The following is a 20,870-nucleotide window of genomic DNA, read 5'->3' as shown; positions in this document are numbered from 1 at the left end:
TTTCCCCAAAAGCCAGGTAGGGAAATGGTTAACACCTGGAGTGTGGTATTCAATTTTAAAAGCAACAGTAGATAAGGCAGTAGTGGTAGGGAAGGGCCAGATCATTTAGAGTTTAATAAGTCATGCTAAGAAGTTCAGACTTTACCTCTAAGGCCATGAGGTATCGTTGGAAGGGTTTAAGAAAGAAAGTGATGTGATTTTCTAGAAAGATCTCCTTAGAGGCAGTGGAAAGCTCATAGGAGAGGGACAGGAATGGAGGCCTTAAGATGTGTTTGCGGTTATCCATATATCATGTCAGCTTCCCCTTGGTGGCTTAGAATGAAGAAGTATTCATTCTTCAAGTATAGATAGAGAGTCAGCAGCAGTAGTTGAATGGACCTTGTATCAAAGTTCCACAGAGGATGACAGTCAGAAGACAGAGCCTCCCCTCAAGGACTTGATCATCTCAGTACAAAACAAACCAACGGAGTTCCTCCAGGTGTTGGCGACTCTTTTCACTATCATGTGTGTAGTATCTTATCTCTGTGTTTTTTTTTTTTTTTTGAGGAGAACCATGTAGTGGATGAAATTATTGTCATTTTAGATGTGGAAAGCCTGAGGCAGAGGGTGCAAGGGGACTTCCCCTGCTTCTTCTATCCATAGGACAGGAAGGCTGCATGGTGCTTTGGCCCCTGATCTGGGGTTTTTGATGGTGTCTCAGTTCCAAGGTCATTCTCAATCTGGTGGATGCCCATCTGCCCTAAGGGGCCTGAGGTCAGGCCCTGTGGAGCGGATGAAGAATAAACCAGAGTTACAAAAGGCATTTCCTTCTGGAGTTTATGTCATCCATTCCCAAGTTCACATGCCCAGTCCCGACTTTTCTGAACACCACACTTAGGTGGCCAATTGCCTACTTGGTATCTCTATGTGAATGTCTGAAAGGCATCTCCAATTTAATATTCAAAAGTGAAACCTTGGCCTCTCCACTCTCCACCCCTTGCCAAACCTGCTCTTCCCCTCAGTCTTTCCTTAACTCTAGAAATGACAACGTCATTTACTCAGTTACTTAGAGCAAAAAGTGTCTTGACTCTCTTCCACATCCCTTGCCTGTAATATATCTCACCACCTCCATGGCTTCCATCAGCCAGGCTGCCATCATGTTTAGTCTGGGCTGCTGCAAGAACTTCTTAACTGGTCTCCTTGCTTCCATCTCCACTCTCATACAGCATTTAGAATGACCACTTTACAGAGTTAATCCCACTATATCACTTTCCTGCCCTCAGCCATCCAGTGCTTCCTAAGACACTTAGATTCAAATACCAAATCCTTACAGTGGCCAGCAGAGCCATGTAATCTGGTCTTTAGTAGTCTCTCCAACCTCATATCTTAAGCAAATGGGAGGATTTCTGGTATTCTCCGCCTTGTTTAACCATGCTCTTCTTAACATTGCCTTCTTGCTATTGCTACTCCTCAAGCATTTTAGGAACTTTCTCAACCCAAGGCTGATGATCTTGCTGACCCTCTGAAAGACTCTTCCAGATATCTGTATACTCCTGCATTTCACTCAGGTCTCTCTTCAAATGTTACCTCAGAGACACCCTCACTGATCATCCTGCTTAAAGTAGCATCTGCTGCTGCTGCTAAGTCGCTTCAGTCATGTCTGACTCTGTGCGACCCCATAGACGGCAGCCCACCAGGCTCCCCCGTCCCTGGGATTCTCCAGGCAAGAACACTGGAGTGGGTTGCCATTTCCTTCTCCAGTGCATGAAAGTGAAAAGTGAAAGTGAAGTTGCATCCTTCCCCTCAATTCTATATCCTCTAATCTTATGTTCTGCTAACAAATTATTTGATTAATACCTGCCAATCTAGCATAGTATATAGTACAGTATTCTACCTCAAGCAATTAGAGAAATGTCTGGCAGTAAGAGACACTCAATAAATATTTGAATGAATAAATTTAGCAGGTTATGTTGTTGTTCAGTGGCTAAGTTGTGTCCAAACCTTTGCAATCTCATGAACTGCAGCACACCAGGCTTCCCTCTCCTTCACTATCTCCTGGAGTTTGCTATATAATTCACACATTAATTTCATCTCATAGGGATATTTTTTGTCAAACCGTTTACTGAAGAAAAAGCACCAAATCCACTTTTACATTATTTTCCCCCAAAGTAGAAGTCTTTTTGTCCCCTTGAATTTGTTCAGTTATTATTGGTTGAGCACCTTCTAAATGTCAAGAGGTGTGTAGGACAACGGTGAACAAGACTGACACAGTCCTGGCCTCGTAGAGCTTAAACTACATTCCCATCTCTCCCCAAATACAGTCAAGTCAGCACTGAGCAGGCAGTCTAGCCTGTATGTGCCAATGGGTGAGAACAGGAAATAGACATTGTTTATGAAAATATTAATCCATGGAAAATTAAGAGCCCTGCTTTTTTTCTTTATTAAGAAACTGCACTCTCAGCATGCCTTTTCTCTTTAAAAAGCAGACTCTTGGGTGATCATCAGTTTTTTCCCTGTTAATGCTTGTCAACTCCCTCTGCAGGTCAGTTTGTGCAGCTCACAGTCTAGAGATTACCTGCCAACTATCCTTCACAATAGACAAAAGAAAAACTCCCTTACTCATGTCACTTGGAAAAATCTTGATTACACATGGCATTCTACTTTTGTAGATTAGTAACAGAAGAGGAAAAAATTTTTTCCCTGAGAATGTTAACTTATGAAATAAAATCTTGCTTAACAGTGGGATTTCCTAAAAGATTCTTCTGCTTACCAAACAAAGCCAATGTGCTTTGTAGGCAGGGGAAGAAGAAGGGGGAAAAAAAATTGGGCCATATGAGTTAGAAATGGAAAAAGTAGAATGCTGAGCAAACTCAGTTAAGCGACCTCAAGTGTGGATTTTATTCATGAGATACTTGTAACACACACCCAGCTGGGGGGATTAAACCAAATGCCCTTCAAAAGTTGAGAGTCAAATTTCCAACCAATCCTTGGCTGCACTGGCCTGGTGTGTCCACTCCATGAATCATGTTTGTCTTGCAAAGAAATTCCCAGACAACATGCCCTTTTGGTCATGTTTTCGCCCACAGTCCCACACATTCTACCTTTTTCTACATTATTTCAGGGAAAAGTTATTACAGAGAAGCCACAACTGTTTTGAATTTGACCAACTTTACATATGTAGAGCTCTAACATTGGCTTACTCAGCAGAAGCCCTAAGTACCAGACCCTAGAGTTAGGCTGAAAGTCGAATGCCTCTTGGAGAGAAACCCAGTGGAGATGGAAGCTTCAAATATGGGGCACTTGACTTATTTAGAAACTAGTACAACTTTATTTTTCTCTGTTGTCAATTGTAGCTTTTTGAGCACCATGACTAGAATCTCTGCATGAAAGGGACAACTGTCTGGTGTCATACCTAAAATAATAGAACAAAGAAATATGGCCAGAGATTTCAGACCCTGGGACATCTCAGCATCCCAAACCTGGAAGGTTCCACATATATCTATCCAATATTCAATGTGAGAATGATTTCTGCTGAGAGTTATACCTGCTTTGAGATGCTCTCATCTACCTGCAATTCTGAATCCATGAATATATATCTAGGAGTTCAAGTGTATATAGTTAATAAATGAAGAAAGCAATGATGGATTTTAAATTCGAGTATCTCCTTTGTGCCCTTTTTTCTTAGCCAACTTACCATACTTGATGCAGAAGCTGAAATAATTCAAAACCATTTGCAGAGGTTGTGATAAGATGAGCTCTCATTAATATAGGTTTATGTGATTTTCTTTCCCTTTCACATGAATTAATGTTTAAGTGAGAAGTTATTTCACTAAAGAGCAACTGACAACCAGGTTCTTCAGACTTTCTAGAAAGATATAATAGGCTTTTAAACAGATTCAGAAATTTAATAATAATGGACTACTCACATTACCTACACTTGTTCTAAATAGGTGGTTCCAGTTCATAAGCTCAGGGGCAGAACTTTTGTCCTCTGGAGCCAGTAAGATTTGCCAATGAAGTAAGAGTTCTGTGTGTGTATATGTGTTTTACAGATTAGTGCAGCTAATATAATCTCTATTTAAACAAATTTTCTTAATGTGGTATGGTAGTCATTTTAAAGCACATAAGACTAAACAGTACGTAGATTTTGAAAACATTCTTCTTGAGCTGAATTCTTAGAGTCCAAATGGCTTTTAACACAAAGCTCCAGATTCCATGCATTCATGGTTCAAGCATGACTTGAAAAACTGTTCAGTTTTTCAACTCAGAATTTTATGAGTGAATCTCCTGCTCAGCTACACTGCAAATATTAGGGGATCTCGAAACTTCACTATCCTTCCCCAACTTTCACTACCCTTCCCCACCTCTCATGTCTCCACACATGATTTTGTTTTGTTTTTTATTATTATGGAATGAAATCAATCAGAGTAATTTCCGGTTGCCATAAAAGAAATGGCGTTTGAGGACTTAGGTCATTCTGCTGAGGTTCAGGACCTAAATTCTTATTTTGACCTTGTCACTGACATCTGTTTGACCCTGTATAAGTCAGACTGTCGTTGTTAATTTCTTAGCACTTGAAAATACACTTCTGGGAACATAAAGATGTACATGCAGCTAAAGTCTAGTGGGAAAAATAGATCAAATTGCTGTCTCAAATCTCCTTTTCTACCCTCATCAAACCCTAAGGTCCTATTCATCACTTTTCCTCAAAGCCTCCTTAATTTCCTTTCTTCTTGGCCCAACTCTGGTCACCCTTAGCTCAAGTTGGCTGCTGCCTGTCTAAAAGACATTCACAATTCTCTTTAGACTGTGCCAGGAGCTAAAGTCTCAATGGTGAATTAGTTGACATACCGGATTTGCCTTCACCAAGCTCATTTTATAGAGACCAGCAATTAACATTGCCCTATTAGCTCAACCTGGAGTTGTAATTCTGGAGCCCCCAACTTACTGCCCAGTGAGAGAGATTTCTTTTAACTTTTTTATTCAAGCATGGTTAATGTGCAATGCAGTTTTAATTCCTGCTATATAGTAAAGTGATTCCAAACTTCCAAACCCATCCCTTGGCAACCGCAGGTGTGTTTTCTGAGTCTGTCTCTGTTTCTTAGATAAGTTTATTTGTGTCATTTGAGACTCCACATGTAAATGATATCATGTGATATTTGTCTTTCTCTGTCTGACTTCACTTAGTATGATCATCTCTAGTGCATCCATGTTGCTACAAATGGTCTTTTTCAATTTTTATGGCCAAGTAATATTCCACTGTATATACATAACATCCTCTTTATCCATTCATCTTGTCAGTGGACCCTTAGGTTGCTTCCATGTCTTGGCTGTTGTGAATAGTGCGGTTATGAACACAGGCAGGCATGTATCTTTTGAATTATAGTTTTGTCTGGATATAAGTCCAGGAGTAGGACTACTGGATCATCAGTTCAGTTCAGTTGCTCAGTCATGTCTGACTCTTTGCGACCCCATGAATTGCAGCATGCCACGCCTCCCTGTCCATCACCAACTTCCGGAGTTTACTCAAACTCATGTCCATTGAGTCGGTGATGCCATCCAGCCATCTCATCCTCTGTCATCTCCTTCTCCTCCTGCCCCCAATCCCTCCCAGCATCAGTCTTTTCCAATGAGTCAATTCTTCGCATGAGGCAGCCAAAGTATTGGAGTTTCAGCTTTAGCATCAGTCCTTCCAATGAACACCCAGGGCTGATCTCCTTTACGATGGACTGGTTGGATCTCCTTGCAGTCCAAGGGACTCTCAAGAGTCTTCTCCAACACCACAGTTCAAAAGCATCAATTCTTTGGTGCTCAGCTTTCTTCACAGTCCAACTCTCACATCCATACATGACCACTGGAAAAACCATAGCCTTGACTAGACGAACCTTTGTTGGCAAAGTAATAGGTAGCTCTATTTTTAGTTTTTTGAGGAACTGCAGTACTGTTTTCCATAGTGGCTGCACCAGTTTACATCCCCAGCAACAGTGTAGGAGGGTTTCCTTGTAGGGAGACATGTTTCTGTTTCTCAGCTCTTCTCTTGCTCACTGGCAGAACCTTTGGGCAAGGACTTTGTTTCTGTACCTCACTGTGCAGTATGTTGCTCTGTCAGCAGGAACAGCTGACAACTTTGTTACTTTGCTAGCATATCAGGGGTAACCCTGTTCGGATGCCTCCTATTGCCTGCATGGCTGTGTGTGGTCTGTGTGCCACACGTGATCTCAGAGGCAGGCTGCACTGCTGTGATGTGTTCACAGCAGCATCTTGGGAACCTCCCTGTCATCTTTCAATTAAGCAGCAATAACCAAGACAGACACCTATGGAGGTCTTGGCCCCATGGAACAGAGACAGTCTTTATGCATATGTGAATTGACAAAATGGGAACTCCATAAATAAAGTACTGGGTGCAGCTGGTCCATCCAAAAACACTTTATTCTGCTGGTCAGACCAGGATATATCTTCTAGGTCTAATTCTCATACACACACCCAACTCAACTTTATCAGAGTGAGTTCAGAGTTCATGTTTTTGAGGTGACTTGTTAAATATGAAAGAAACTAGAAATCCTTGACCTGGAAATGAGAGGAGCTAAGGGAGGGCCATGAGAGTTATTTTCAAATAGGCTTGTCACATGGGAATTGATTGGGGTTGCCTGAGAGGACATGGCTAGAACCAATGGACAAGCAAGAGAAAGACAAATTTAAACTCAACCTAAGGGCTAACTTGCTAATTAGTGCTGTCTAAAAATGGCCTGCACCACCGTGGGACACCGTGACTTCACTGTCATTGGATGCACTGAAGCACACACTGGGTTACAACACGGCAAGGAGTTGGAGGGGAACTGAAGCAGGCTGCCCATCAGTCAGTTCAGAGTCCCCTGTGTCAGGCTTTTGTATAGAATGATACTCTGCAGCACTGAGGGGGCAGGAGTGTGGTAACTCCTAACTTGAGATTTTTTGAAGCTAATATGTCAATGCAATGACCAAACCCACACAAATTACAGTTTACAAAATGTTTTACTTAAGCATATATATACATATGCTAAAATATGGGCTTCCCTGGTGCAGCGGTGAAGAATCTACTGCAATGCAGGAGTCATAGGAGATGCAGATTTGATCCCTGGGTCGGGAAGATCTCCTGGAGGAGGGCATGGCAACCCACTCCAGTATTCTTGCCTGGAGAATCCCATGGACAGAGGAGTCTGGCAACCTACAGTCTATAGGTCACAAAGAGTCAAACAAGACTGAAGCGACTTAGCATGCATGCATGCACACATGTATGCTTAAATATATGTGTTTATGTATAAATATATATATATATATATATATACATATATACATGTGTGTGTATATATGTGTATACACACACACACACACATATAAAGCAGCAAATGCTAGTGTGCATTTGGTCTAACTCCAGTGTTTTGGACATGAATAGGTAGAGAATTTGGCTTGGTCACCACACTTTGAAGTACAGGTAGTCTATCAACTCTTGCTCTGCCCTAACTAGCCTCCATATAGACCATGACACAGTGGGTCAGTACAGAGTCCTACTCTGCTCCAGGGCACAGCTCTGCAGAACATCTGTCCTGGCCTCTGGTGCAGTGGCATCTTTGATTTCCACTTCTCTACTCTGAAATGCCTGGTCCTTGTTGCATCCTGACAATCAACTGCAGTGGGTTTTGTAGAGAAAAGAACCATTTCCAAGCTGAACACAAAGGAAGATGCTCGCCCTGGAAAACATCAGTGTAGCACTCTCAGACTCTTCTTCCTTCCAGCTATGAGGGATGGCATTGTATTATTTTAAAATGGGCTAAATATAAGTGAGGCTGCTGGACTATGCTTGTCATTTGTGACCTCTGCTTACTCTCATCATATAAAAATGATTGGCAGCTTTGAGTCAAATCTCAAAAGAGCAGAGAAATCATTAAATGAAACAAAAGCAAACAAGCTTTTCCATGAGAAATGCTATTCAGTTTTAACCTTCTGGTTTTCTCTGAATATGAGATTTGTCCTGTTTTTTCAGCTAGGAGTAATTGGTCCCACTTCAGGAGGCTTTTATGTGTGTTACTCATGTCTCCTTGGCATCTGCTTCAGACTTTTCCTGAAGTAGGACAACCCCCTGAGGGCAGAAGCCTTGTCCCCGAGGCTCTTAGAGGCTAGTCTAGCAGACACCTGTCAACCGCAGGGACAGAATGTTTGTAGAGAGGCCTGCCAGCAAGTGGAGGTCCACAGGGGAGAAGGTGGAGGCCATTAGAATCCCTTCCCCTTAAACAAGGAAGGGAGAAGAGGAATTTAAGGCTTGGGTGCTTAGAATAGAAAAAATATGGTACTGCAGTCAGACTGTGCAGCTTGTAACCTCTATGTCCAGAATTTGTCTGGATTGAAATTTAGAATGTTTAAGGGAGAGAAGAGAGGAGAGGAAAATTACCTCTAGCTTGGTCTGTTACTTCAGTTGCAATTGTTAAACAGTTCTTTTGCCCAAATTACAGCATCCCAAGATATGCCAGAAAGAAGTGGGGCCCCCTCTTCTTTTGAGAGTTAAACAACAGGTCTGCTGCCCCCCTTCCTCCTGGCACAGATTATGTGGGTATGAAATAAGCGAGTTCTTGCCATTCCCTCCTTCATTCAGTCTTTCTATGATTCCCCCCCTCCTTCTCATACTCATCCCACATTCACACTACATTCAACCAGTGGAAAGAAAGGCTATCTGGTGCTAAGGGCTATTTCTCAGCCCTAAATCCAGCTGCTCCTGAGAGTTAAAGCCAGGATAAACACATTAGCCCATTTTCCACCTTCAACTTCAAATACTTGGAAAGAAAGAGCATCAAATAGCATCTCTCTGAGAGCAATTTATAAGGTGGCTGGTAAGAGCCCGGGATCTAGCCTTGCAGGGAATTTATTTCCAAGTAAATTGATACCAGGGTTATTTATTGGAGTGTTATTTCTGCCAGAGCCAGCATTTGAAAATCCAGTGAGAAATTCATGCTGGAAAATGTGAATTAAATAGCTCTTACAGGCTACTCCTTGGCATTTGGGATATTGCCTAGCGAGTTGATTCAATCTGTCTCTGATTCTCTCAGTTCTTATTAGGTGCTTAGGCCTGCAGCTGCTGCTAGTCCAAATTGAATACGGCACAGCACGTGGGCCTAGATACAAACCTACCACTGAGATCTTTCAAAACGTTGGAGTTTCCCTGAAGATAAAGAGCATATTTGGACTCAGCAGCTGAAGTTTTGACTTGAATGTTTGCCACTTCTTATCTTTTAGTGACTTTTGCTTCAAAAAGTTCCCAGAGATAACCTCATTTGGATAAGTGGGGCTTACAGTATAAAGAAAAAGCTATTACAAAATCCTCTTCCAAGAATTGAGTTTAGTTGCTAGTACCATAGTTCTTCATGTCAGCTTACTTCGCTGTTGTTTCCTGGGCTTGTTATTTTTATCCTGGTCTGACACAAGCTTTATATATGATGAGAAACATCAGGGAATTCGAGATAGGCAAATGAGCAGGGGAGACAACTCTGTAAGTGATGACTGGGCAGAGCAACAGAAGTGATGATCAAGCTTGATATGAAGGAGAGGAAGTAAAGGACTTAAACTTTCTTTGTAGGGTTTTCTACATGTATGTGAAATGAATCATGCTGGCCCACCATCCACCATGATGTTTACAACAGGCACTGTACTTTAGCAGCTGTTTTTAAACATTCATCTATATTATAACCACCCAGCTGATGACACCTACGTTTCTAAAGAGTCCTGAGATATTAATAGAAGAATGTAAAGCCACAAAGTTTGGGCTAGGCAACTGTAGGGATCTGATTTCATTGGTGGCGTTCTCATTGCTTAAGATTTTAAAACAAGATCCTAGTTCCTGAGAGTGACTTTCAGGCCACGGGAAAGAAGAGGCAGAGAGGCAGGAAGTGAACAACTCCACTCCCATTGTCTGAGCTCATGGAGAAGAACATGGACTTTCCGTGGCCTCTTTTCATGACCTGACTTGTCCATGGTCTGAGAACCGTGCCAGTGAAGGAAGAGGGCAGGTAGGCCGCCATCCACCTGTGCTGTGATGCTGGTGGCTAGGGGAGGGGATGTAGAGGGAAAATGCCTAGAACTTAGTCTTCTCTTCTCCACCTCCCTGGTCCCCAAGCCTCTTTCCTGGTTTCCAGTCAAATCCAGCCATGCCTCAGCCACAGTCAGCTTTTATTCAAGTGACAGGGAGGTGAGCAGGCTCCTTCAGCCTGGGCCATCAGGGAGCCTTGTTAGGTATGTTTCACAGGTCCAAGGTTTCGTCTATCTGGCCTGCAGGTCTGGAACCTCTGTAGTCAGTTGTTCTAGAATAATGACCCCATGTGTTCTCAAACACAAGTGAAACTCCTCAGTGGCAGAGAGCCAATTGGTAGGTTCATGGTGTGGAATCAACCTTCCTAATAAGCAGTGCAGCTTCTCTTTGTCAGGGTACATAGCAGAGAGGACTGGTCAACACAATTAGTGACTGTCACATTTAAAAAAAAGATCAGGAAAGGCCTTCAAATCAGGTTGTGTTAGAGCCTGCTGTCATCCTCAGATTTCTGAAATGCTCATCTTTTCCAATACTCAGAAGCTTGAAACTGTCACTCACAGGATTCGTATTCCTGCAGTGGGAGTGTTGCCGTCACCAACTCCATTTCTTTTCTTTACTCTTTGCCTTTGGTCTTAGACCTTGGGTCTGGGATTTGGACTAGGCTGCAACTTTACACAGTACACTGTTCAAGCTGGAAAGTCCTTCAGTCGTGGCTTGTGTGCAGTTCATTAAAAATAAGTTAGCAATGCCCAACAGTGTCTTTTCAAAGACTGTTGAATGAGTCAAATGTTCCTTAGTTTCTCCCTTTGAAGTGATGTTCGTTACCTAAAGTATAGGGATAAAGGAAATAACTCAAGTTCTTGCCAAATTACAAAGTGGGTATAATCATGGAGAATGTGGGAAATCATTTTTTTCCATAAAAAAGGTAAAACCTCGGGGGAAAATGGATACAGGCATACGTTGACCGAGTCCCTTTGCTGCTCACCTGAAACTATCACAACACTGTTTATCGGCTATACCCCAACACAAAATAAAAAGTTAAAAAGAAAAGTAAAACCAGACTGACATCTCGCTAAGTCATTGGTGCTGGATGTTTAGGATGGAAGCTCCAAGTGGCTAACACCTGTGTCTCATCACGCAGGCCAGTGAAAGGCGTGTTCACCTCGTCGTATCCCGCCAGGTTCGGCGGCACAGTCCTGACATCTTTCAGGAAGCCAGCTGGAACAGCAACGGCAGCCAGTCCCCGGAGTCAGGGGACAGGAGCAACACTCCCAAGGTGAGGCCCAGCCGGGATATGTCCACTGGTCCTGCAGGGAGCTCTTTCTTGGGAAACCTGCACACTTGAACATTTCTAAGTGTCATCTCTGGACTTCATCACTTAAACACTGTTTGACTTGTCTTGTAAAACAAAAGCCCCAAATCCCATCTTCGCGACATGGTGAGATAACAGGTGTCTCCTTTCCACGGAGGAGAGGGAAAGGTACAGGAGTGTTTTGAAACTCAATCGTGAAAACCAGACCTCATATGGGACCTAATTTCTAGTCTAAGCCAAATAGATGTCTTATTTTTAAAACAGGCGATTTGTTTAAGGACGGTTCCTATTCACGTTGAAATGAGGAAGGTGGCTTGGTTTCTGGCTTTTGAAGTACCCAATCTGCCTGAAAATGAATGATTCTCTGCTATCTTTTTTTTTTTTTTTGGCTGCACGACAAGTCATGCAGGATTTTAGTTTCCCAACCAGGGATCAAACCCATGCCCTCTGCAGTGGGAGCATGAGTGTTAACTACTGGACCACCAGGGTTGTTTCCCCTTCTATTTTTAGTGTGTTTGTTTTTGCAAGAATACCCAGGAAGATAATAAAAACATTCAAGTTGATGTAATATTAGGGAGTGGTGGGGATTGGGACAAATTACAGAGCGTATGTCCTTATGGTTTTCAATTCCAGAAAAATTTTAAAACACTGTGGATGAAGCAGAATGCATCACTAGGCAGACTGCCTCCTTCAGGTCAGCAATTTGTAGCGTCTTTTAAGTGAGGTGACTCAGGCCAATGTGTACTTTTGTCTGTGGCTTTTATTAGAGGCAGTATTGTACCCTCCCCATTTGGATGGGTATCCAAGTAACACAAACCTTGCTTAGTCCTATGCCTTGGCTTGGCATCCTACTGTGATGGCAATGAGTTTCTAGCTGTCATTTCTCCTGAGACCTGGTTTCATTAAATCACTTGTCACTAAACTCTTATAGGTAGCCCATTCTTCCTGCAACAGATATTAGGAATGCCTACCTTCTATATCAGGCTGTGTTTCAGTTTGGAACAACTCACAAGTTTGAGTTTTTGAGCAATGGATACAGATTTTTTATTTTGGAATATCTCTGCTTTGTATACTGTTAACTACATAGCCTGCAAGGCTACACCACCTCGCCTTCCTCCAGCCAGCCAGCCATACCCCATAAATCCATAAATTTTAGGTTTGTTTACAATAAGCAATCTAGAAAAACCAAGTACCTCCTGCTAAAACCTTTTATGGATAATGACTACCTGGTGTCTTTTTGATAATAAATACCATTAGTGTTTAAATTAAACCAATGGTATCTGTTAATGGAAAACTGGCTTATTAGCTCAATTATTTAAAGTTTCAGTGTGAGTTAACTAGACCATATTATATTCTGGTTCATTAAAGCACTAAGAATGCGGCTTCCACCAGCACTGTGGCTTTATGATCCCTTCCACCTAACCATCATGAATCATGGAAATAGGGTAATCTGATCAAATTTTTGCTGCAACCTTCTGTCATGTGTCCAGTTCCTGGAAAACCTACATAACAGACTGGCCTAGTGGGAAATTGTAATTATTTTTATTTTAATTTATAGTTCTATCTGCCCTCTGGAGTGTCCTCTCTCTCTCGCTCTCTCTCACACACACACACACAGTGCTGTATTTAAAATTAAAACATATAGACGTGATGATTTAGTTTTTCATCACCCTACTCAAGTTTTGTTTAGGAAGTAATATGGCTTTTTTAAAGTAGGCACTTAATGATTCAAAGAAATACCGAAAGAAGGCAAACCAAGATTTGTGAGACAGAGAAGTTTTTAGCCAATTGAAAAGCTGAAGAACGATTGAGTGTGGCTACATCACCTGCACAACCCATCTCTACACGGCACTTCAAAGTTCTAAGGTTTATTTAAACACACCCCTGATGTTAGGAGTACTAACTGCAGCATATACCTTGCTATAATTATTAATTTCCAATTTATTATTCTATTACTATCAAAAACAAGGTGTGGCAACTTGCAGTTTATCCATCCATTTATTCAACAGATGTGTACTTATTGTCATCAATGTGTTAAATGCTATTCTCAGTGCTAGGGATACACTCACATGGCATTACTGTATATAATAAAACCATTACAAGAGACATGGGTTATTTAAAACCATAGGAAATCATGAGGTAATAAATGCTCAAAAATCCTAGGTTTATCTTGCTTCACAATGAAGCATTAAAAATTGATTCTGTGCATGCAAGCATTAGTTCTGTATTATGAAAACCATCAAATTTACAGAAGTTTGATTACAGCCCATTTGGTTTACTGAATACATAATATATTCACAGAGTTCAAAAGATGGAAAGCATAGTTTCTCACCCATATCTGCCCTGCCCAGTACTCACCTCCTTTTTCTTTCAGAGCTCCTTTATGAATATGCAAAAACTAATACAAGTTCTTATTTCAGAAGCACGCTTACATTTTGTTCTGTGACATGATTATTTTTGTCAAATTAAAATTTTTTTTCTTTCTTTAGATAGAACTATCAGCTATGTTTTGAACCATAAACCTCCTTGAGGTTTGATCAGGTGTTATAACTATTTATTTGCAGTGCACATGCTGACTTAATCTGCTTGGTCACTGCCCAAGCAGGAAAGAGAATAACTTTTTAGAAAAATATATATTGATGTATATTCACTGATATATATTCCTTGACTCACTCTTAATGCTTTCAAGATAATGTTGCATATGGCTTTGATGTTTTTAGTCTTGTGCTGTTGAATCAAAATCACAATTCTAATACAATTATGTAAAGTTTAAAAATAAAATAAAATTTAAAAAAATCACAATTCTCTTAATTTTAGAAGTTATTCTATTAATACAATGTGTATATTTTATGTAATAAAATTAAAGGGTATAACTGCACATTATTTAGAACGATAAAGTAAGAATAAAGTTGTCAGCTGGGGAAAACCCAGATATTGGTGAGTTTTTAGAGGATAATATCTATGAAGTTCATTATTTTTCTTTGTGGATTTCTGTGATTACCTGAATAAATTAAACTGGGACCATTTACTTTAAATATGGTTACTCTTTTAACTTAGAAAAAAGTGCTGATATTCATGAGTGACAAATTTCATGAAATGTTGACTCACTATATCAGGAATAAATGAGTCACATGAAAAATCTCAGGTGCAGTTCACTTTGTACACTTAATATTTCTCCAGTGGTCTTCACCCTATTCCTCTTTCCATTTTTTTCATCTCCATTTGAAATGTAAATGTTCCGTGTCAGCCAATGGCATTTGGGATAATGTAACTCTGTAGTGAGGACCAAGTGAGTTCTCTGCATCTGTCTCCCCCCAACTCTTCCCCCCTCCCCGCCCTTCCTCTAAGAACCTCCATCACATGTTTATGCAATTTTGGTAGTTTTTGTATATAAGCAACTCAAACCCACTTGTGAACAAATGTGCTATATATATATATATATGTATGTATGTATTTTTTTTTTTTTTCCGTCTGTGCCTTTAGCCCCTCCATCCTGTGGTCACTTGTCATGAGAAAGTAGTAAGTGTCCGAAAAGACCCTGGTGAATCACTCGGCATGACCGTTGCAGGGGGCGCATCACACACAGAGTGGGATTTGCCCATCTATGTCATCAGTGTTGAGCCCGGAGGAGTCATAAGCAGAGATGGAAGAATAAAAACAGGTAAAAAGTAAAGAGACTTAAGGAACTAGGGCAGCAGAGTGTTAAAAGGAATTAGTGTGGCTTCCTGGATTAGGTAACTGTTTCCAGAATTAACAAGAGAATGTGAGGGTGATCTGGCCAGGACATCTCTTACTTATTGACCATGATTGGTATGAATATAGTTGCTGGACTGGGTTTCACCCCTTTTGGTTCATGTGGTTTGACGGTGGGCCACGTTGCTTGCTGGGAAAGTGAGTACCTGCCAAGGATGCCAAGCATTAATTTAGGAAAGAACTGCAATTATGAGCAAGCTGCCTCTATTAAGTGGAGTAATTTGGTTCTGTTCATTCTAAGTGATTCTTTGCTGGAATGACCAGTGATGAAACTGTTTGTGAACTGTATTTATGGGTTGGATAGGCAAAATGATTTGATTCAATGAATATTAAGTGAAAATACCACGCCAGATACTTTCTCATTGGTGAAAAGTTTCACTACTTTAATGTGATCCAGGGTACTCTAAGGAAAGAGATGCCTAATCTCATGGGAAGCTTATTTACTCAATCTGTATTTATTGGGTGCCTACTACATGCCAGGCTCTGTGTAAGCTTTTGCCACCTTGCTCTGCCTTTGTGCTAAAAATAGGGGGTGGGGGAGAGAAGGGGGAAAAAAAGTAGGTTTTCTCTGATTAAATAGTGAATATGGCTATTCTGTCTTCCTCTCATCCTCCCGCTCCCTTCCTTCCCCCCATTTTAAAGGCAAGAGCCAAATACCAACATGTACGTTTAGAAACCCCTGACCCCGCGCCCCCCCCCACCCCCCGCCAACACACAATTTTTCAACACTTTGCAACATGCACGCTGCTCACAATTTGCTATGTGAGAACGAACCTCACGTCACAAGGGTGTCCTTTGCCCTCACTTTTCCACATCCTGGTCAGCGCCGCCCCTTATCCTCTCCAGCAGAAGTTCCCATTTGCAGCCTCACTAAGAATGGCTTCTGCTTCTCTGGCCCCTAGGTGACATTTTGTTGAATGTGAATGGGATTGAACTGACTGAAGTCAGCCGGAGTGAGGCAGTTGGTTTATTGAAAAGCACGTCCTCCTCAGTGGTACTGAAAGCTTTGGAAGTCAAAGAGTATGAGCCCCAGGAAGATGACAGCAGCCTGGCAGCCCTGGACTCTGACCAAGACACAGCCCCACCCAGCGACTGGTTCCCCTCTTGGGTCATGTGGCTGGAATTACCGCGGTGAGTTCCAATGTGACATCCTTGGGGAGGTGTGGGAGGAAACAATTATAGTTCGTAGACCACTGTTTCACTCTCTCGGGCTGATTCTGGGCACTAACAATCTTAATGAGACCCATGTGTGATTGTGGGTCTATTTGAAATAATTCGCCTTCCCTTTTGTAACTGAAAACACAGTAATCCTCAGGCAGGAATGAAAGCCTGAATATGGGCACTCCTGTTGAGGAGCTTACAGGGCTGCCATGTATGGTGGTGTGGGTCATACATGCAGCAGGAAGCCCAGCGGACAGGGAGAAGGGGCTTGTGTTCACACACCCTGGAGCCACGGGAAGGTCCCGTTTTCCAAATTGGCTAGCAGCAGCACTGGGAACCTGCAGAGGCAAAACTTCCGTGGCTTCCCCTCTCTTCCCCTCTTCACCCAGCTTTTGGGTGGCCCTGGCTAGACACAAAGCGACACAGCAGCACATTTTCCTTTCGCGCAGATGCTGGGGCATGTGTGATTGAGGGTCTGGCTCAGATCACCTCTCCTTAGTTCCTACTCTTGTAAAGTTCTTGTGTAAGCCTTCAGGAAGTGGCTGGGTTGTCATTCTAGTGAGACGTAACTAGAGCCTTATAGGGAAGCCAGTTAAGTGTTTTAGAAGTTCAGGAAAAGATTTGGGAGCAACCTTGCTCAGGGCTAGATACAGAAATCAAATATTCACAGGACAGATAAACTTGAGGTTTGCTCACCTGCATCAGAGTGTGAACTCTTGGCCTATGAAGGAGCGCCTTAAAAATCCCAAATGTGTGATTTCAATGTTAAACATGGGCATTGCTGATGACAACATGCTGGCAAAGGATTAAATGAATCAAAGTACGATGTTTGGTTTGAGTACATTTGGCAGGTGGGAATAGGTTGGCCTCTAATTTTTAAATGAGGTTTTAAAAAACAACCTTACCTTAAATACAAACCGGGATTCCTTTTTGAGCCTTCACTTGATAAAATGTTTTTAAAAATGAGTACATTTTAGGTTGAAAATTGAGCATTGAGTTTAAAAGTCTTTAACAATTTTAAAACTGAGCCTAAGTGGAAGAGAGTATTAAAGTTATATTAAAAAAATCTAAGCCTGCAGTCTGTTAAAATAGATCATTTTGAAGTATGTTTGAACTTGAAAGCTATGTGTCATACAATGAAGTTCCTTGTTCATTCATGTAAAGCAGAGCAAATGTGAGATGTTTTTTCAGTCCAAATACAACCAAGTGAATGGCTTTCTCTCCCTCTACCTTTTGCCCTTGACCTTGGCACAGCACTTCCCTACTTGTTTTTTTGTTGGCACTGCTTTCAGGAGCTTAGTTCCTCCACCAGGAATCGAACGCACCTCACTTGCAGTGGAACTGCAGAGTTTTGATCACTGGACAACCAGGAAGGTCGCTTCCCTGCTCTTGCCAGAAGTCTAACGTGAATTTTGCTCATTTCCTTTAAGAATAGAAAGCATGAAATGACAACACTGGTTTGCTGTCACCCTGGCAATTCTTATTTTCCTTCATCCACTTATCTCCTTGCAGTCATGTAATAAGCAAAGTGAACATGCAGAGGCACCAAAGGGTAACAGAGTGACCCTCTGAAAGTGACTCTCTCAGCCCTTGCCCTTCAGATCTGCTCAACAGAGGTCACGGTTACCAGTTCTTTGTGTAATATTTCAGGGAGTGTCAGTGTCAGAGGTTGGTAAACTTTTTCTGAAAAGGGCCACAGAGTGTAGGTTTGGAGGGTCTTTCTGTCTCTGTTGCCACTATTCATTTCTGCTGTTGTGCAAAAGAAGCCATAAACAGTAAATGCTCAACACATAAATGAATAGGTATGGCTGCTTATTTATAGAATTGGGTGTTGGGCTGGGCTGTAGTTTGCTGACCCCTGGTCTAGGTACAGATGCACACACACATACAATGGTAACACACAATGTGCTATACCATACTTTTTAAAATCTACAAATATACACTGGTATCATTTCACATCAGGACACATCCGCTTGCCTCTTCCTCTCCACGGCTGAGAGTATTCTCCTGTATCAGATCAGATCAGTCGCTCAGTCGTGTCCGACTCTTTGCGACCCCGTGAATCACAGCATGCCAGGCCTCCCTGTCCATCACGAACTCCCGGAGTTCACTCAGACTCATGTCCATCGAGTCAGTGATGCCATCCAGCCATCTCATCCTCTGTCGTCCCCTTCTCCTCCTGCCCCCAATCCCTCCTAGCATCAGAGTCTTTTCCAATGAGTCAACTCTTCGCATGAGGTGCTATATTGATTCAGCCAGTCCTATTGGTAGTGGACACTGGGTTGTTTCCCTCTTAGCTTTCACAAGCAATGCTGAGAAAAGAATTCATAAGGTACAGTGATACTCACTGTAGTACTGTCATGCCCACTACTGGTAAGAACTGGTTAAAGAAATCATGCTGCATCTGTACAGCCCTGTGACAGGTTACTTGGTTATGAAACAATCTCATCATCTCTTTTTGGACTTTGTAGGTGATGTATCACTGTTGACTAGCACTGAGTGGTGATGTGGAGAAATGAGATCCGTCTCATTTCTTTCCTTCGCCATGTGGCTTGCTCTTTGCATCTAACATTCGAGATAAATGTTCTCTGTTATTTGGGTTCTTCTTTCCAGGGAGTTCAGACATGTATTTGTTATCTTTTTGTTTTGTGTCTTTTCTCTTGAATCATTTTCATCTGTTCACTTTCATTTTTGTTTGACTGCCTCTTCATACTCCAAAGTTTTCAGTCATTCATCTTTGCCTTTGTAGGCACTTATATATTTCTGTTTTTTCTCTTCCACTTCTTTCTTCTCAACCCTTTTCCTCTTGTCTTTTATTGCCCCTTGGAATCTTGGGTCTCTGCCTTTATCTCTTATAGAGCTGCTGTTTCAGGAATATTTTAAATTCATAGTAAAAGGGCTGGTGTTATAAATTTCCTTGTCTATAGCAGCAGTTCCTTTCTGTGGCAGCATTCTTCTGGTGAGTTGTTTTTTGTCTGTTACTGTTTTTACTGCTAACTTTCCATCTTTTATCATGTGTCTCTACTGGTTCATTCTTTCGAGCTAAATTTTTCCTGGAGTGGCTATTTGCTGGAACTGTATAATCAAAGGAGGGAATCAGGACCATCTTCCAGGTGGTAGAAACATCTCTTTATGATAGAGTTGTGTGTTTTACTTCTCTCAAGCCAATTAAGATCTGCCTTGCAGGGCCACTCACAGTACACATCCTTCTCCCACCCTACCACCAGGACAGGCTGCAACTTCGGACAGGCTGCTAATTCTTGCATTTCCAGGCATGCGTCCTGTGTAGGTTATCTGTTTGGGTTTTCACTGCCTCACTCATGCCCTTCTTCTTGGCCAAACTGGGTCTGGTGCTGTCTGCAGAATGGCATTCGGCACATCAGGGGGCACTCACCATGGGCTCAGGGCTCTGAGGGCTTAGTTTGCAAGTCCCTAGTGTAGGCAGCCTCACTTCCATCTACAATCTGACTTTCACTGCCTTTGGTGGCTCTCCTTCAGTTTTAACATGGAGTTCACATTTGTTTGCATGATCCCCAGTTGGCGTTCTAGTAATTTTCGAAAGCAAAAGGGGTAACAGTCTACACTCTGACTTTTAGAGGTGTGGTTCTTTTTAGGAAGTCCTTAAAATTGTCATGCTCTTTCAAGTCTTCTCCAGTACAATTAAAAAGCATCAGTTCTTCAGTGCTCAGCCTTCTTCATGCCTTCATATCCATACATGACTACTGGAGAAGCTACAGCTTTGACTATATGGACCTTTGTCAGAAAAGTGATGTCTCTGCTTTCTAATATGCTGTCTAGGTTTGTCATAGCTTTCCTTCTGAGGAGCAAACACCTTTTAATTTCATGGCTGCGGTCAGTGCAGTGATTTTGGAGCCCAAGAAAATAAAATCTTGTCACTGTTTCCATTGTTTCCCCATCTATTTGCCATAAAGTGAAGGGACAGGATGCCATGAATTTCGTTTTTAAATGTTGAGTTTTAAGCCAGCTTTTTCACTCTACTCTTTCACTCTTTAGTTCTTCTTTGCTTTCTGCCATTAGGGTGGTGTCATTTGCATATCTGAGGTTACTGGTATTTCTTTTAGCAATCTTTTTTTTAAATTTTAATTGGAGGCTAATTACTTTACAGTATTGTGGTGGTTTTTGTTCTTTTGGCAATCTTGATTTCTACTTGTGCTTCATCCAGCTTGGCATTTCACATGACATACTCTACATATAAGTTAAATAAGTAGGGTGACAATATACAGCCTTGATGTACTTCCTTTCCCAACTTTGAACCCGTCCATTGTTTCATGTCTGGTTCTAAGTGTTGCTTCTTGTCCTGCGTATAGGTTTCTCAGGAGGCAGGTAAGGTGGTCTGATATTCCCAACTGTTTAAGAATTTTCCACTTTGTTGTGATCCACACAGTCAAAGGCTTTAGCGCAGTCAATGAAGCAGATTTTTTGGAATTCCCTTGCTTTTTCAATGATCCAAAAGATGTTGGCAATCTGATCTCTGGTTCCTCCGTCTTTTCTAAATTCAGCTTGTACCTCTGCAAGTTCGTGGTTCACAAACTGCTGAAGTCTAGCTTGAAGGATTTTGAGCATTACGTTGCTAGCATGTGAAATGAGCGC

The 20,870-nt window shown here is 41.7% G+C and overlaps 1 protein-coding gene across 2 annotated transcripts in view; it reads left to right on the top strand.

Annotated features, from left to right (window-relative positions):
* LNX1 (ligand of numb-protein X 1) overlaps positions 1–20,870 on the top strand; it is a 186,362-nt gene that overhangs the window by 161,437 nt on the left and 4,055 nt on the right. For both annotated transcript variants that reach the window (XM_027544502.1, XM_027544503.1), the window contains 3 exons: positions 11,175–11,309; positions 14,829–15,006; positions 16,001–16,229. In XM_027544502.1, the coding sequence (XP_027400303.1) occupies positions 11,175–11,309; positions 14,829–15,006; positions 16,001–16,229 (542 nt within the window). The remainder of the gene's footprint in view (positions 1–11,174; positions 11,310–14,828; positions 15,007–16,000; positions 16,230–20,870) is intronic.

The sequence above is a fragment of the Bos indicus x Bos taurus genome, chromosome 6 (assembly GCF_003369695.1).
Source record: "Bos indicus x Bos taurus breed Angus x Brahman F1 hybrid chromosome 6, Bos_hybrid_MaternalHap_v2.0, whole genome shotgun sequence".
NCBI classification, from domain to species: Eukaryota; Metazoa; Chordata; class Mammalia; order Artiodactyla; family Bovidae; genus Bos; species Bos indicus x Bos taurus.
This window is presented reverse-complemented; position numbering and strand designations above follow the sequence as displayed.